The 19,799-nt window shown below is 33.2% G+C and overlaps 1 protein-coding gene across 1 annotated transcript; it reads right to left on the reverse strand.

Annotated features, from left to right (window-relative positions):
* Positions 1 to 253: 253 nt before the first annotated feature.
* On the reverse strand, positions 254 to 17,121 carry LOC105624805 (G protein-coupled receptor kinase 5). Its single transcript, XM_012206156.1, has 7 exons — positions 16,884 to 17,121; positions 4,680 to 4,775; positions 3,463 to 3,820; positions 2,396 to 3,302; positions 1,825 to 1,962; positions 631 to 759; positions 254 to 349 (listed from the first exon to the last, which is right to left on the reverse strand). The coding sequence occupies exons 1-7, from the start codon at positions 17,119 to 17,121 to the stop codon at positions 254 to 256; spliced, it is 1,962 nt and encodes a 653-aa protein (XP_012061546.1).
* Positions 17,122 to 19,799: the final 2,678 nt, after the last annotated feature.

Here is a 19,799-nt window from a genome sequence, read left to right on the forward strand (position 1 = left end):
CCCAATAAACCTGAGAGGATGCTTCGGACCCGCAGTCATTGCGACTTCTTATTATGCGAACTATGCAGCCATTTTCAGGGACAGTTGCCGTGGCTTCGGATGCTACCGAGAGAGAGAATGAGATCGGCTTGTTCTTAACGCAGTAGCCACCAGTGGCACTCGAACGCGCGCCGTCAGTAACATCAGGATGGTGGCAACGTCGAAATGATGACGACATTAATCGATTCAGACTGTTATTCTTGTTCACCATAGATCAGCTGGCTGGCATTTCCGAGCTCTGTGTCTGCGACAATTCCAGCAAGTGGCACTCCGACAACGGGATCTCCCTTGTGCGATCGTTCTGTTTTCTCTGTAATTGCAATATAATTTTATTATTATATAATATTTTCCTATACAGTAATTATAAAATTAATTTAATAACGAAATAAAGAATATTTCACAAGTTGAAAATAAAAAATATCTAAATATCTTCTTCGATTATTCTTTAAATTAAAACATTTTTTTAAATGTCCTAAAGTATTCAAAATCTCTTTCGATTCTCCAAATGTTTTTAGAGCATCTTTACTGTTGCTTTCTTCGAAATTAAATTTTAAATAATTTTACGAAACTCAAAATTTCGAAAAATACTACCTTTCTCCGAAAAGGAAAACACCCTCTGTCGTCATTGTTGGGCGGTGTATGGTTTATCAATAAGTCTGGAGTGGGCGTGTTGTTAGGACCTAATACATTCAGTTCCTTAAAACACTCAGTCTCTATCATCTGCAAGAGGAAGAAATGAAGCGCGTTAGTTATGATTTGACAATTCCAACTTCGCGAAGTGCGTAGTAAGTGATTTAACATAGGCAGAAGCTAAAGGTGGCTCGTGCGTAATGCGTCTTATGCAGCATCGCAGCTTTAAATACATCTACTCGAATAACGCTAGTGATAACGAGCCTCTCGCGTTGCCTCTGACGTAGGAAAACACTTTGCATGAGCTCTATATTTTTTGATCCAAGTGCCGCTCTCCAGATGTTTTACATGCACATGTAATATTTTCAGAAAACAAAACGAAGCAAAATCCTCTGAAGTGCAATTAGATAACGAGATTTTATTATTTCCTTGCTATTTAATCTTTAAATTCAAATTCAATTTTACTTTTTTAGAATTTTATTTCGAGATTTTTACAACACAAACATTATTTGTAATCTTACAAAGATATTACATAAATGACATTTTTTCATTTCTTAAGTTTCAACACATTTGTCGTAAAAAATTAGAACAAGATATAGACTAGAGTCTATATCTACTTAAGAGATGAGAAAATGTCATTTATGTAATATCTTTGTAAGATTAAAAATTATGTTTGCTAAAACGTCGGTAGCTAAATATTGTTTCACTTTTTATTTTAGTGCATAATCCGTTTGGCAGAAATTTACGATCGAAATCAGAAAATAATAACTTCAATCTCAATAAACGGAGACCATTATCTTTCAAAATTTTTTTTGATAAAAGTTAAAATCTAAATAAAGAAGAAAATTAAATTTATTAAAAATATTGTTAAAATTATTTTGAAACATCTTATCTAAATTTATATAATCTTGGATTATATAGATGTGGATCCTTTAAAATACTATCAATATCAATATAAGCGTTTGAAATGCGTAGGTGGTCGAAGAATGCGATTTACATTCATGTTATAATGGAGATCTTATTAACTGATCGTCTACTGTGTGCCACGTAGCAACAATATTATTTTTATAAGGAAAGGTCAAAGGCCTTCCCGAGGCGCAATATGTCTCACAATCGGTAATTGTAATATAGATGTAACGTATACGATTATTTTACCTCATTTTGCCATGGAATGGACACGCTGCCAGTATTGAACTTGCTGTAGAAGGTATCATCCGTGGCGTCCAAATTAACACCTTTCACCGTGGAGAACTGCTCGATGTCCAAAACATCTTTAGCGTAAACCGCACGAGGCTGTAATGATAAATGTATCAACGATTAATAATTTTCGTATTCTTACCACCTTCAATGTTTTTACATATACATTAAATCTTCTATACAAAAAGGACAATTTATTACTAGCACAAAAATATAATAAAACAAAAATAATATTATAACGTTAAAATTTTTAGCAATTTATGCGATTTCTTAAAATACCATTTCATTTTATAATGATAATATATGCTAATTAAAAATTGTAAATATTATATTGATTTAGTAGTAGTATAATTATCGAAATTAGTGTTAAAGTTGTATATACAGCTACAATTTATATGCAAATTTAATCTAAACTCTCGCATTCACGGAATTTAAATAGACGAACAAATAGATTGAACGAAGATAAAAATGAAAACATGAAATCTCGATGTGAATTTAGATGATCGATCATCAAACAACACCTACTTACATCTGGCACAAACGGCGGTTCCCACATACCAGCCTCGACCCTCTTCCAATTCAGGCACTGAAAGAAGCTATGGAGTTTCACCTCTTTCGCCCCGTGTCGACCACACTTGCAACCCAGCCTGTTCTTCGGGCTCTTTTTTAACAGCTGTTGGCATAGACTTTTGGCATCCTCACTGAACTTGGGCGAATACCTCTCTTGATCCTCCTTGACACGTCTGTCGATTTCCTCGCGTTTCGTCTTCTCCTTGCGAGCACGGAACGGTGCTTGGCCCTCGATCATCTCATATAATAAGCAGCCAAAGCTGAACCAATCTGGCGAAAATGTGTACTTCTCATTGTCGATCACTTCAGGCGCCATATAACCCACCGTGCCAACCCTACCGCGCACCATGTCGCCTTCCGTAATTTCCACCGCGAGACCGAGATCGGATATTCTCACATGACCATGATCGTCCAACAGTATGTTCTCCGGCTTGCAGTCCCTATAGACGATACCTTGAAGATGAAGATGTTCCAGACCGCACACGACCTCGGCTGCATAGAATCGGGCACGATTTATGTCAAAACCTGGCTCACCGCCCATATTATAAATATGGAACTTGAGATCCCCGCCATTCATGATAGTTAACACGAGGCAAAGAGCGTCCTTCGTCTCGTACGCATACGCGAGCGAGACAACAAACTTGGAATTGATCTTCTGCAGGATGTTCTTCTCGATTAGTACCATCGACTCGCCTTTCCTCTTCTTGATGCGCTTCTTCTCCAATTTTTTGCACGCGTACATCTTACCGGTGGCGCGTACCTGGCAAGCGCAGACCTCACCGAAACCACCCTTGCCCAATACCCGATACATCCGGAAGGTCTTGTATGTCACTGGTTGCGCCTCCAGCCATTTCCACTGGAGATACCTGAAGAAACGTAGGAAAAACGTCTCTCTATTTCTTAATACTTTCTTAATACTTTTCTTAATATTTTCTCGTAGTCAGAATCAGATTCTCATCGAAAAAAATTCTTTTCTACGAATTTATATTATCTATCTGCCACACAATTTATTCATTGGCACTTCACCTGTAGAAGTAGAAACTGCTGAGGAAGGCCGAGAATGGCTCGCCAGCCAGGAAGTTTTTCACGGTCTGCGCGACCTCGGTGAAGAGCTCCTTGCCGCCGGTGCTGAGTCGTTCCTCGCACTGAGAGATCAAGGAATCGTTCAGAATGTCGACTACCTCCGAACCCTCCCGCTTCAGGTACTGCTCGAACAGTTCTTTCGCCAGATCGATGCGATTCTCGTCCAGCTCAATCTCGTACTTCTCGATCGCGTCCAGAAAGAGATTGTAGCGGTGATAGGCTGGTTTTTTATCCTGGCAGAATTGTCGAAAGAGCAGCCGCCCAATTGGCTGCTGGTCCACCACATAACTGTATCTGATGTCTATTCGACATCATGAATTACGTTGATTATTTTTCCGAAATGAACTATACATCATGCGCACCAGTATAAATTTTTTAAATAAATTTAATTTATACCCGTAAAATCTAATTAATTGATCCTGTTAAAATTTAGTCGTAGAATGCTACTTGCTTGTTGCTTGAAAAGATTTCTGTCTACTTTTTCTTACTTGGAAAAATAAACGGAAATATCTTAAACGGATAGATTTATTCAGTTAAAGATTTATTCAATTAAATTTTTAATAATTGATATGTTTTAAAAATTAATTCTGTACATTTTAATTATAATATCAATTAAAAATTACATCATACAAAATAAAATAAGTTTAAACGATATAAAAATCTTATTTAAATAATTAGCGATTTTTATAATCCTCTTTCGAATTTATAATTATGTAAATAAATTCAATAGTAGAACAATAAATTCAGCAAAATCTTCTTAATGTTATTGCAGTGAATAACAATTTCTAATGGTAGAAAAAAATAATTTCTTACGTATTTTATATAGCTCATATTCGCGAGAATACGTCTTATTTATTCGCAAGTTTTCATTATTTCAAATTGGGGGAGAGCGTTATCAGAGTAGGTTAACGGAACACGCAACATTGTTTCTCCGCCTTTTGCAGCGTTTTTTCAACTGCATAATGCGCTTTACATGGTGCAGGCCCGAGATTCAATAATCGCACAGATCTATTAAATAATTTTTTTCTGCAGCTATTTTATACACTTCTACATTGCCAAGAAAATTATGACCGCAAATATTATTTAGGTAAAATAACTTTTTATTACAATTTCTTTTTTTATTTTAAAAGTTTTTGTGACCTCAATTATTACTGACTCACCCAATTTATCTTTTAGGCCGATGCACTGGGAAATGTGTGGGAACTGAAGTATCTTCCGCCATTTCTTACTCTTTCCTTTATTGCTGTCACCACCACCTATCCAAAAAAAAAAGAAAATTTTCATACATACGAAAAACGTCAAAATATGTCAAGTGAAATATGTAAACAATAAAAAAAACTTATTACAATTTTAACAACTTGCCGCTTTTATTTTCTACCCATTTTATTGTATTTTATTATTTGTACCTCTTTATTTTTGTATTTTTGTAAATTATTTAAAATTTTTATCATTGAAAAATTTATCATCACGGCAGAATTCTCCAATTTTCATTCTGACACTGTGCGTTAATTAAAAACGAATACGAGCATGATTTTTCTGTTTGATGATTAATTAGAACTCGAATAAAATTTGTGCAGTAATTCTGCGTGTGTGCGATTATGTGTCAAAAGATATTAAAAATGCGATAAAATTTGTTTTATTCAATGTCAGTGTAATTTCTGTTCGACGATAAAGTGACATGTTAAAATCATACATTTAGAAAAAGAACCATAAACTTGTATTTAATAGATATAACTATTTCATTTAAAATTTGTTAAAATTTTTAAATAAATATTTATACGTCGCAAAACATTAAAAACATAAAATCGCATATAAAAAAATTACGTATAAAAATTATTATAATTTTAAAATTACAAGAAAATATTTCCGTGAATAATTCAATTAATAAGTTATACTTGCTGAAAAATACAACAAGTCATTTGTGAAAGACTTTATCCTTAAAGATGTTACATCTATTGGATTCTGAAGCAGATAAGTCATAAACATCTTGGCGAAGGCGAATGGACAGTACAAAATATTGGATTGAAAGCCGGAAGTTACGGAATTCACTCAAACGAGGATAACAGCAGATATTGGATCAACGTTACAAGATTTAGTCCGGCACTTCGTAGAATTCGAAATGACGCCTCGAGAGATCCGTTGCGATAGAAACTAAACAAGAAGAAAGTTATTTCTTCCCTTGTCGTTCGTAATTTATCGTTAAAAATATACAATATTACTACTTTCTTCCTCATTGTAAAAACGTATCAAGTTAAAATTTCAGGAATAATTTTTTTTTCAACAATATTATAAATAATATAAAGCGTAAATTTATGTAAGTTGCCAAATCAGACGGCCGTCGCCACTAACCCTTTCGATTATTTTACTGATTTTTTAATATAGCCATTTTTTAGATGTATTTTTCAAAATTATCAATCAATTTGTAAGGAGTACTTCAAGTGGGCGTCTAAAATATACTATTTTTCTGATGATGTTTCTGAATTATTCAAAAATTTTAAGAACTTTGCAAATATCTATTATCATGAAGAAAATTTTGGAATGCCGGCTGAATGGCATTTTTTACTACGACGCATGGCAAAGATCCATGTGATGGAATAAGTGATACGATAAAAAGAATGACTCGTGCAAGTCTTCAACGCCCATCTGATTGCCAGATAACTACTCTACATGAACTGCTCGAGTGGGCATTAGATCCAATAAATTTGCCAAATATCATAATAAAGTTCTCATTAACAGAAGAATATAACTTAGCAAAAGAATATCTTGTGACTTGATTTGAAAGAGCAAAGTCTGTATCTGAAACTTAAAAAATACTATCCCTAAAAAAATGATATGTTTCTTATAAAAAAATTGTCTTTGGATTATAAAAAAAATGTATAAGGGTAAGAAAAAAAACCTGAAAAAAATAAAAATGATCCAATATTTATTAATAAATTTTTGCACATATTCTAAAAGACTATTTTTTTTAAAAGATTATTTTTTTTTTATTCAGATAATATTTCTATAAATTCTTATTCCCTAAATAATTATGAAATCAAAAATATATTCTCTAGTGTCGTTATGAAATAATATGATTTATGTAACTCATCAGCAAATTAAAAATCTACTAACATTAAATAATAGATTTAATATTTTCAAAAATTAAAAAATATGACACGGAAATTTTGAAATAATCAAATGTGACTTGAAGTGTTTGTATTTTTAAGAATATTGGAGCATTTTTTTTATAAAAATTAAAAATGTCGATCTTGACAAAAATCGACTTTATTTTATTTCAATCAAATTTTTCAAATAGAAATAAAAACTTGAAGCTTTTTCCATATTTTTTTCCTAACTAGTACAAAACAGGTCAATCGGTATTCAGCCTGCGCGCGGGTTGAAGGAGGCAGGAACCAAACTGAAAATCGGCCGAAATGCAACTAAATTTCAGTTCTGATTTAAACATAATTGATGTAGTTATTTTTTGTTTGTTAATAATTTGAACAGAAATTATGTTCAACTAATGTTTGCTAAAATAAATTGAAAATATTAAAAAATTCTAGGAAACAGAGATAAATATCTTAAAAAATAACTGAATACGTATTTTAATTTGAGGGATATAATAAAAAATCAGTAAAAAAATCGACAGGAGTCAGGCTGTGACAAGAGTCGGGCTGTCCGATTTGGCGTGAAGAATACATAAATATTTAAAATTGTATATACAATAATAAACTTCTGTGAAGCTGGCATTCCATTGTCAAAATTTCGATTATTAATAGAGTTCTCCCCAAAGAGTTCTAGAGTTTCTGATAGATTTTGAAGAGTTTTGACGATTAAATGCAAAAAACGTGATTTGAAAGTTTGGGGTGCTAATTTTATGTTTTCGCGAAATGAAAATTAGACATAACTTTCTTATTTCAAGTCAGAGCGAAAAAAGTCACTATACTATTTGATAGAACTCTTATAGCGCTATTCAGAACTCTAAAGAAAACACTAAAAAAAATTTTTTTTAATAAAAATGTTTTTAATTCGATTTTTCAAGACGTGAAAAATAACGATAACTATTAATTTTGGTTTCAACGCTTCAATTATTAAAGATAATCGTTAGAACTGTAGAACTGCTGAGAATTCTTATCAAACTTTTGGAAATCCGATAAAAATTTTTCACGTCTGGATACTTAGAAAATTTCGCTCCAGGAAACAAACAATGACTATAATTCGTCCAATCTTGATTTTAGCGCCTCGATTACTAAAAGTAATTATTAGAACTCTTGTAGCACTATTTAGAACTCTAAAGAAAACACTAAAAAAAAATTTTATTTAATGAAAATTAAAAAAAATTCAATTTTTTAACATAAAAAATAACGATAACTCTAAATAAGAGCTATAACTTCTAATGGCCTTGATTTTGACTATTATTATTATAGGATATTATCCTGAACAACATTCAAAGGGAAGTTAGTCAATCGGACATCTTGCGTAATGCTAATGCCGGAGGTACTGTGACTTTCAAATTTCATAACTCGTCAAAAAGTATTTAATAAAAAATAATTTTATTACAGTGTTTTGAAAAGCTCTTGGCACCAGCTAGATTCTGGAATCAAAAATAGGATACACTTAAAAAAAACGATGTGATCTTAGCGACGCCAAGTATATCAGACTGAACAGATCAACAAATAGATCATTTAAAATCTTACAATTTTTGTACGACATTTCTTTCAAAAATGCAGTTTTTTCGAGATATTTCGCCGGTCTAGGACTTTTCATTCAGTCTGTATATAAAAATCACTTAATAATTTTTAGATATGCAGAGTGTGTCCTAAGTAGATATGCTAAAAGATTTTAAGAGGTAATTCTTTACAAAAATTCGAAACGAAAGTTTCATATAATCCTCGATACAATTATGTCCGAAACAGCTTAGTTTCAAAGATATACGTGTCAAAATTGAAAAAAATTTTATTTTTTCCAAAAATTTCAAAAATCATTCGGCTTATTTTGATGAAACTTTGTATGTATTTAAAGGACAAAAAATGAGGATAAAGCCTCTTCTCATCTTTTGAGATACATATACATTATTTTTTTTTTTATTAAAGGCTCAAGAATAAGCGAGTACATTTTTTTATAAAAAAAAATCTAATACACTTATTTTTCTTAAGGATGTTTTAATTATATAATATTAACTGAAAGTATCAATTAAATCAAGATGCTATTTTATGTAGCTAAGAAAAGCTGGAATTTTACTTCCACTTCATCATCACATCATTTTATATACAGTGAATTTAAACTCAAAGTTCGATATTGTTCAATTAATAGCGAAATACATGACATACCTACTTCATACAATTTTTAAGTGTGAATAAATGTATTTTAATGTAATATTTTTGTTGCCAAATCTCTGATGCAGCTGTAACTACTATAATACAGTTGTATTCTTGTATGTACTTAGTATATTCACTATTGTAAATCATATTAATGTTTTTAAATTAAAAGCTAACAAAAATAAATGAATGTCTTCATTGGTTTAAAGTCAGCGAAAATACGCTCCATGAGAAAGAAGCAGGAGAACAGCGAACAGCTTTGATTGCAGTGGAGTATAGGAATAAAAGCCAACTTTTCTTCGTTGCATGAAATTGCATCTCAAAATAAACTAATATCACAAACTATAGCAATCAAAGTCTTAAATGGTCTTGCTGAATCTTAAACTAATATCAGTCAATGTTACTACAAAAATTTTGATATTAATCCATGAATATGCTGAAACCAAAAACAAATAATGCAAAAAACAAAACAAATAATTTGGCTTATAGGTCGGTAGATCGCCGGTTCAAATGTCAATAATGACAATTTTTTTTTATCTTTTTAGAAAAATTTATAAATATTTTGAAAGTGACACATTAATAGAATTAATATATAAGTTGTTTTTGAATGAAAAGTCCTTTAAAATTAATTCTTGGTGTTTTTCTGATTAAAAATGACGTGGACATATTTTTATATAGGTAAAATTTAAAAAAGTGGAAAAAAAATTTTTTTAAAAGTTGTTACTACTAAGATTTGAATCGACGATCTAAAATTTTAAGAGTATCCAATCAGTTTTATAACTTAATATCTCTTAAACTATTGAGTGTCTGAGCAAACAGCAAAATACATATCGATTTTTTTCGATGCCCAACCTTTGGCAAAAATTCAAATCAATTGAAAAAAAAAAAAACACTTCGTGTCGTTCCCTTGTAATGATTAAAATTATAATATTATAATATTATATTATTATAATGTCAAAATTAATCAATGTTCATTGAAAATCGCGGTTTTCGATAAGCTGAGTTAACTAGCTTCTGACATGATTTAGCCTCATTCAATTGCAAAACCTGAAAACTCGTTAATTACTTCATATGCATGACGTTACGATGGTAAATCCCGATAGAGAAAAGTTATCGACGTGCACGTCGACAGAAATTTATTAATATCTTTGAAGCGAACGTCATAACATTAGATAACGCGTTGTAAAAACGCGCGTCGCGTTACAATGCACATTCTATGCGATGACGCGTTGATATAAACAGCAATAATGATTTATGGTGTATTAATCGTTATTATGAGACTTTCTATCGAATAATCCCGCTATTTAATAAAGTAGAGCCAAGAAAAGAACAGTTTAAAAAGTTTACTGCTGATAAATTGCGAGAATAATCCGTGTTTGCACATGCGAATTAATCAAGATCCTTCAGTCATTTTCTGATTTCCACGAATTCTTCCATCAACGTAGAATTAATTTATTCCTAATAAAGAAATATTTAAATATTAACATAGTGTGGCCTACTGAATAAATAATAAAAAAATCTATCACAAACTAAATTTCCACAATAAGAACAAAGAACGCAAAAGTTTTTATAAATACGATTTCAAATGAATCTTGTTTTGTCAGAGAATAAACTCAAAGGTTAATTAAAAAAGTATTTAAAACTGAACGATCAATTTTGAATTAATAAAAGAACAATTCCCGAATAAAAAGGATAAATGAAAGTGAGTTTCTTTAATCACTCTGTACATTCATTTGCGTTAAATGAATTCTGATTATGACAAAAAGATTCCCAGCTTTTGTTAAGTAAAAAAATCCTCCGTGGTATCGTTCGTGCAGAAAAACATAAGAGACAGGGAAAAGCGATAGGAAATGTATGGTCCCAGTTTTTCGCTTCCATGAACAAGCTCGTCATACAGATTATTCCAAGAAAGTTGATATCCCTACTGCACCGAGAGATAATAGATTATCTGATGGAAAGTCGATTTAGAGATAGAGAACCATCAAAATAAGAACTTTCTATATTTGTCCATTTAAAGCGATGCATCAGAAAGATTTGACGAATAATGAATGGAGATGTCAAACAGGTTCAGAAAATTCAAACAATGAGAATAGCTCGAATAATGTAAATTCTATGCGGTCTGTGTAATTTACTTTCATTGTCATCCGATGAATAATCCGCGAAAAATAAAATAAAATCGCATTCAGGCTGCTCCTCGTCCTGATGAAGTGAATGTTCACGAAATGTGAAATCATTGGCATTCTAAAAATGTATTTGAACACGGAGATAATCTGCAAAACGCATAATTTCTGTATAGAAAGTGCTCGTATAGGAAGCCCCAAGAATATTATCATATTTTTATCTTATTAACGCGAATCGAATTAATATTAGCCAAAATTAAGCAGATTATTTAATATTGAAGAAGATATTACTCAAATACTGAACATTTTCGTTAACTTGAAATAATTCGGATTCGAGAGATTGAAATACAATTCTCGATACTTACGATCACTTCGGAGCACCCTGTATCTCGACACGCGTGCACGGACCCGCTTGTTCGATCCCCAACAAACGGAAGTCGAGGGTCGCATAAGCTCCACCTTCTCTTCCACATCGGCGGAGGAAAAAGGAGAAAAATGGGGGAGGAAGCGGGTGCTGTGATGCATACGAATTGCATCGCGCGGGACGAGGACCTGTCTAATGCATGCTGTATTCTATCTATATGTAGAACAAACCTATCGTGTCTCACGATCAGTTGTTAAAAGTGAAAGGGGTATTTCGAACGTACAAAAATTATATAGGGTTTATGACTCGAATATTTCGCGCTTCAAAATTTTTTTTACTTTTTGCCTTCTCTCTAAAAACTTTTAGAACTGACATTCAAAATTGAGACACTCTTTTTCAAGACTGATTCAATTCATTTTCACTTTTTTAGAGTGAGATTCCATTTCAAAGAATTTAAAGAGTTTTATATTATCATTTTGTATAATCAAATTACATATCAAATTAATTTTAGATAATCATTTTAGATGATAAAAGTTTCGTAGGATTAGAAATATAAGGCATGTTCTTTATTGAACAATTCTCTGAGCTAAATCTTCTCGTGAACAAATTTTAACTGTTCTGCTTGTAGCGGACTACTCTGTGCAGCTGTTGACGATCCCGTTCAATCGGTGTGTAGTCGGCAATGCCGCAAAATGAAAAACCACATTCGGCTCAGTGAATCGCGTGAAGGGGAGAGATAAAACGAAATACAACGTTCGAGCACTCGCGCGCATCTCGTCCAATCCTGGAAAGTGATAGAAAAAAAAAAAAGAACGAAAAAAGGTATTCGACGAAATCATACGAGAGAAAATGAAGAGTAGAAGAATTCAGAGTCCGGAATCGAAAGTCGAAATAAAATAATTCGCAAGAGTGAAAACGTACTTAAATCGAATCTCGTAAATTGATTTATTCCGCGAATTTCAACTCTGGTATGAATAAATTTCTTGCATTTTTTACATTAACGGATAGATATGAACAAAGCGTTGTTTGCACATATTTAATTTAATAGTGAAAAATAAAGATCCATTGGCGCTCTTTTTAAATTGTACACGGAAAAAGCAATTTCACTGAAAAATCTAAAAATTTAGCTACATACAAATCTGAAAATAATTTTGTTGGATCATCAAAATAATTAGGACGACAAAATTGGTTACTAGAATATCAAAACATTTCATCACAACATTACTTACCACATACTTAAGATTCCTATAAAATTATTTTGATGATCCAGCATTATTTTCAGATCTGTATCTATTATAGCTAAATTTTTAGATTCTTCAACAAAATTGCTCTCTCTCTCTCTCTCTCTCTTCGTGTATCAACTTCCATACAAACACATAAACATGCACGCGTTAAACGTAGCATTTAAAATAATTATTGTTATCCCGAGCGTAGAAATTTATTCGCGACAATTCGCGTCTCGACCGCGTTCTCGCGATGATAGAATTTTCTCACGCCCCATCGTCATCACGTAATTATATCAGCGTGTGCGACGGGCATACTCTGTATCTTTATTCACAATAATTGCGCACAAATCCTTATTGCTATCATTATGATAATTGAAGTTCCCGTAGCACGACGAAACGTGACTTTCGATTATACGAACACGTATGTCGGTCCCGCGAAACGCATCTTTGGCTTACGAGGACAGCCGCATAATACATCATCTCGGTATTATTGCATCGTTATTTCATTTGACATCATTGCATAAATACATTTTTATAAACATTTTTATAAACACATCTATCATAAACACATCTATCATATTATTAACCGTATCTTTGCGAATAAATTCAAAAGTTTCCTAAAATATTTGTTAAATTAATGTTTAAAAAATCGAGAGATTGGAAGAATTTTTAAAAACACCATTGGAAATTTTTAAAAGAATTGCACGAAGAAATTATAAATACTAAGACTATTCAATTCCTTAAGTAAAATTTAAAATCTTTTCGCTTCTGCAAAACATTGAAATTTTTGTTGTTATCAGAAAATCTATTGTTCATTAAAAAAGACATATCAACATTCATCGAAAAAAATATAATTCAAATTCGATATTTAAAAAAAAAAAATGCGTTAACATTTCTATCAAATGTGACTTAGATGTTAATTTTTGGAATTTTTCAAAGGAGATCTGGAATTCTAACTATTGATTGAAAACTATCGAGAAACTATTAATAATAATATTAATTGTGCGAAATGCAAAACGTGAAATTAGCCATATTCAGAGTTAATTTAGAGACAATCTAGAATTGACACCTTTTGCCTCCTCTTGTCTTCAAAAAAACGTTATGGAGACAGAAAATAACTAGTCGTGATAAATTGGGATTTCGTAAATGGAAAAGTTTTTCGTCAGCGCAACAAATTGATTATAGTCATTTCCCGATCGAATGGCCGCTAATTACGTCGTCGTTGCGTTACAGCGAGCACAGAAGACCACTAATTAACCCGTTATCCCTATAACTCAACGGTAGGTATCCTGTATATTTATGTAATTCACGGCGATTGGATTTATCGTGCAAGGCTCTCATTTATAAAGTTTATCAAGCAATATGATTATACAAGGCCATTGACGTGGTTCGCTATCACGCCAATCCATTTACCTACTTTCCGACCATCAACACGCCTGCACTCTTCGACAGGACGTCGTTCGTAATGCACTAATTGAATGCCGGCCAATGGTGGATGACCCTCCCCATTGAATTTACTACTTGCAACCGATCAATTGTGACTACAGTAATCGACAAAGTTTAGTCTCGAGCGTCTCGAGTTAATGTAACCTCGTGATCTGTATGCAAATTTTATTCGATGATTCTCCCGGGAAAATTTCAGACTTTCAATCAGGCTTTCACTCGAATTAGAGTTTACTTACAGATAAAAAATTAGTGTATTCGTATCTTTGAAATTTAATTCATAGTAAAGCTTCCTAAATTTTGTTTTTTGAATTTGAATAGTCAGCATTTTATCTTTAGTCTCGAAAAAGATAGCTTGATATTTGTTGTTGCAAGTTCTCTTAAATTCAGAAAAATATACACATAGAGAGAATAATGAATCATTAGAGATATTAAATCTCAAAATTGAATTTTCAAAATATTTTCTTTTCTTGCGACAAATAGAAATTTCTAATCTAAGAACTTCATATCAAAATTTTGTTTGTAAAAATTGATTAAACTATAAATTCCCATGGAAAAAGAAAACGTGAAAAATTCTGAAATACCTGTCATATTCTTATATGACATATCTCGTGAGGGACGTATTACAAAGCATAACGAGAAGTAAAGCGTCACGTTTTCCTATCAGCAAAAGTTCATTGTACCCTGTAACGAGGCTAAAAATATATGACGAGCATGACGGAAAAATGAAATTGAATCAAGCATTTGTCCCTACAAAAATTTTGCAAGTCCCTATTTTTTGGTACGTGTCTGAGATGTTATTTTCGTTGGTTGAATTTCTCGCAAAAAAAACAAATACCGCTAATTGTGAGATGAACTACCGCTTGTATCAGAAAGCTTTACACGAGATTGCCATACAAAGAGACTGGTTATAGATATATTTAAACATTAAATTAAAGTCAGAAAGCTGATTAGTGCTAAATCAAGATGCTTTTTGATAGAGAAAGAGAGAGAGAGATTCACTTATTTCCAATTTATTATTATAATTTTTAAATTATTTTTTCTTTTGTATTGCCATTGATCTTTCCGCCTATAGGTAATAAAAAAGACAAAATAGATAACAAATAATCTTGCTACATTGTAAAAGGACATCGAAGCATTTTCTATGCAATTTGTCATATTTTATCTCTCTCTCTCTCTCTCTCTCTCTCTCTCTCTCTCTCATCCTGTACATAAATTAAATAACGAATCAACGGCGATAATACCGAGCTTGTGCTTAATATACACCGTAATTTTTTTTAGTCTACCACAAAGAAGCCTCGTATAAGACATGGGCGTCGGGACGCTACGGATGTTCTAAATATGACAACATGTCTCTTTATATTCTCTAAAAATGAATACAATTTACTATTTTTGGCCTTTTTTATATTCAGAAAATTACATTTAAAATTACAATAATAAAATAGTTCGCACCTTTTTACTTTGTTAATCCATCGTCATAGTTGTCGAATCTTGTATATTTTGTTATTCTTTTACAATTTATTTCTACATATTAAAGAGAGAGGCTAAAGAATTTAGAGTCTATAGCGCCGATATTTACGAAAATAAATTTGAGCTGTCCAACTAACACAGCTTCATAAATCAAAATCTTGACGAAGATAAAAGGGAAATAAGAACAATTGTTTATTTTATTTATCGCGTTCTACCGGCGCCTATGACGAGGTGTGCTAAAACACGCATCGGGCCGAGCAGAGAGAAAAAGATGATCCTCTCGCAGTAAAGATTTTTTGCTTCGATCTATCGTTCGCGTTACGGCGCTTAAGCTGTCGACGCAAGCATCGTTTTACACACGCATTAAAAATACGGACACCTACAACAAGCCATCATAAAACGTTCGCTGGATAAGTACTTTTCGATCCAGCACGTGTCTAAATGTACGTATATTACAACTGCACAATTGCCATCTTTTAGTTAGTTATAAATAAATGACAGAATTTTCTTATCGATAAAAGTAACTTAAATTGCATGCAACGTATAAAAGTATTAAATGCGCAAATCATGTTGTTTTATTATCTTCCGCAATCTAAAGCTGTTTAATTGACGTAATTCTCGTAAATAAGAAAATTCTAAAGAGGAAAATTTTTTTATATTTCATCCGTAAATGACAGTCTGAATCTCATCGAGAACGTAATCACGGGATTGCGGAAATATTTATCCAGAATCGCACGTGTCGCAAAAAAATACGCCTAATGGCCTTAATTTTCTCCATGACGGCAATTCGAAACGCGTTAAATGCGAAAGTAACGATTGCATATTGCGCGTTAAATGCGAACGTTCAATCTCGCAGCTAAACTACGGAGCGACTTTACGCGCGTAATAAATGTCGTCCAGCCGAACTCTCGGTAATGAAAGCTGTGTATAGGCCATAGGGTGTTCCGGGAAGGCCATTATATGTAGATACACAATATCAGAATTGTACATTCAGCGCGCGCGCTAATCGACCGAATTCAATAACTGTTCTTGACACGTGTTATACCGAAGCGCAATTATTACCCGTCATGGAACAATTTTTGTCATTACCGCGTGAATTTTCTCAGTTTCCTAATTACCTTGCCGCTCTTCAAATAATGGAAACAATGAAATGTAGAACATTATTTACAACATCATAAAACATCATTCATTAATATATTATTCTAACCAATATATTTCGATACAAAAAAAAAACAGATTTTTATGTTTTATGTTATAATGAATTTTAACTTATAATTACTCACTCGTTAATTATTTTGCTAGTCTTTAATTGCTCCGCATGCTGTATATGAGTGATCGATAATTTCCGCGAATAAATATATGTATATAAAACATAAAATATAAATATAAAATCTAAAATCAAACAGCAATAAGTGATAACACAAGTAAGTAAAACGAGACTCACCTTCTCTCGCTTTCAGGTACACGGTGTTCGCAACAATGTTCTCCAACTCCATCAATTCCAGCTTGATCGGATTTTTGTGGCCGAATCGGATGGGAGAAGAAGAGGCCTTGTGGTCGATGGTAACGTCGGTGAGCGACGTCGGTGGAGAACGCGACGGCAGCCGTGAAGTCGATCGCTGGGAACACGTTAGATTATTGTCGCACGGAGTTGATGGGACTTCTATCAGACAAGCTCCCATCTGCGTCCCCGCGGACACTACCGGAGTCTATAATCGATCCCCTTTCAGAGAAGATCAAATGGAGATCCGCGTATCTTCTCGATGTACCTCAATACGGAAACACCGACTTACGAATCTCAATGTTACGTCAGATGATTCTCTGTTCGATCAATCGACGGGCTGGACTCATTTGAAATCGATTTCCGGAAGAGAAGCCTCAAGTGAAGACGCGTTCTTGCGATCAGTAGCTTCTTGCTTCGATAGTAATTCCTTGAAGGAAAAACAGCACTTGCTTTTAGATTAATTTGCGCGAGTGTGAGAAGCGAGTAATTTCGAAATTGTTCTCGCTTGGAATTAGGCTAATTAGAATAAGTAATCCCGGTGCACAAAGAAATTGTTGTTTCCTCGATCGAGGAAAACTAGAGCGCATCGTCAAATAAACGGTAAACACTCCGGTTTTACTAATTGCTGGTTTTACTAATAATTTTATCAGTCTGGGACCTCTTCTATCTTAATAGGCAAAGTTAAATAATGTGCGCATGTTACAGAAGAAGCTTCATCGTTATTCATAGATCACTCAGTGGATCCACTGAATCTCTGAATTTGATGGAATTAGATCTCTCGATACTCAAGCTCGTCCGCATGGATCGCATAGTTCTTCGCTGTTGAGCCGCGGCATTTAACGATCGGCTAACAATCGTCGATCCTCACGGACATTCATCGACTCTTCCTCAATCGAACATTCCATCAATTTTTTTCCTCGACAAAGACGGCGAAGGCGTCTCGCGAGCATCGACAAGCGTGCTCTTTCACTATGGTCATTCAGATAGAATTTCTCATCTCTATCATCAATTGTATTATAGCGAATAAGAACGGTCGGTCGAGGGATTACTTGACCAAAAAGTGAGAGTATACCAACCTAGGAGTGACCTAAATGCACTTGCACTTAAATTCGCGTACGAGACATTAGGCGATAAGACTATATACTTTTGAAGAATACGTGTATATAAAGCACACTATATCGAGACGTTAATGGACGAAAAAAGATTCCGGAGCGTGCCTCAGCGTGAGGAGCGTACCTCGCGAAAATAACGCGCGAGTCTGGCGGGATGCGTTTCAAGAGTCAAGAGACGCGTCGTGTGGAGCGAAGTACTGCCTTTCACTCTTCTGACGCCGGCGAATTGGACGGGGCGAGGGATTAGATGAAATACGTTTACGGATAGCTGATTTCCGATGAAATGAGGAGATCCCAGCGATGACGAATTACAAGTGTCGAATCTCGGATGCGAGCAGACTCATTCACTTCGATCTTCTCCCGTGATGATGCTGCTTCTTCTTCTTCTTTTTCTTCTTACGATGTACACGCAGGGTGAATGACATTCGCCGAGAATGGCGGATTCCTAATGGCTCTTCTCGTCGCACATTTCATTTCTTCGCGCGTTCACCGGCGTGTTACTCGCGCGCACCGTCTCGCGGACTCGCTCCCGTGCACGCGCATCCTGAAAAACAATAGCGAATTTGACTTGTGTTTATATATTACAAAACTTTGAATTTTGGAATTTGATGAAGTCAAATATGCGGAAAAGCGGATCCGAATCAAGCAAAAAACACAAACAAATTATTCCATCTTCTTTTAATATAAGAAAAACAAAAGAATAATTTGTTACGCTTAGAGCTTTATATTTATAAGAATACGTTCTGTTTTCACGCTGTAAACGTGTCAGTTGGTATGCGCAAGCCACATATACAATACAATACAAATTTATTGAAATAATTATGCAGCTTTGTCATATACACGATATATGACGATATATACTCGTATGTATGCGATTTGCGCATTTATACTTGACAAGTTTACTTGAACGTGTGTAGAATCGATCTAAGAATAACGCATTGTTTTTTCTGAGTGAATATCGACAATCGCGTCCTCCTATTGGTTTCTTTCCTATTGCATTTTTCTATTGACTATTTCAACCGCCATTTTTTATCTAATTGGTCTATCATCCAATAAGCGCTTAGCAACTTTTTAATATGATATGATTAAGCAAACAGCAGTTTTTTATGCTATTCTTATAAATATAGAACTTTAATAATACTTGTTCATGTTCATTTGTGATTGTTCGTCTTTGTTAGCTTAATCTGGATCCAAAGAAAGTTCTTTTCAATTTATTATATTATCACTTATCGACATTTCTAGCATTCAAATCAAAAGATCCTTATTTATATGATGGAAAATTAGATCCCGATGAAAGAAGTTCATTTTCGCATATAATGCAACTTATAAGGTGATAAACAAAAGATGTTATTGACACAAGACTCAATAATATAGTTTTTAATTTATAATGTATCAAAGATGTTCTGTAAGTAAATTTTACACTTTTGATACATCATATAGTCATTTTAAAAACTTCTGAACTATTATTGAACCTTGTGAATTAACAAATTCAGTAGAATGCACTAGTGGATCTTAAAGCCATACACTGATTTAATCTGAGTGTAAAAGTGAAATGTTTTGAATTATAAAAAAAATATTTTGAATTATAAAATACATATTTTAACTACAGCATAATAAAATGTAATGAAGATCGCGTTTAACGCGTTTCTATATTTATAATAAACATACACTTTTACATAAATCTATGACTTTAATATGCACCAGTGCACACACTGAGTACAGATTGAAATCGCTATATGATATC

This window comes from Atta cephalotes (genome assembly GCF_000143395.1).
Source record: "Atta cephalotes unplaced genomic scaffold scaffold00089, whole genome shotgun sequence".
NCBI lineage: Eukaryota > Metazoa > Arthropoda > Insecta > Hymenoptera > Formicidae > Atta > Atta cephalotes.

Bases quoted from the DNA above. Each gene is read 5' to 3' on its own strand.
- LOC105624805 (XM_012206156.1), bottom strand. From the start codon at position 17,121: ATGGGAGCTTGTCTGATAGAAGTCCCATCAACTCCGTGCGACAATAAT. The intron at 4,776-16,883 runs GTGAGTCTCGTT...TTTTTTGGATAG, and splicing joins GTACCTGAAAGCGAGAGAAG to GTGGTGGTGACAGCAATAAA. The intron at 350-630 runs GTAGTATTTTTC...TTGCAATTACAG, and splicing joins GTTTTCCTTTTCGGAGAAAG to AGAAAACAGAACGATCGCAC.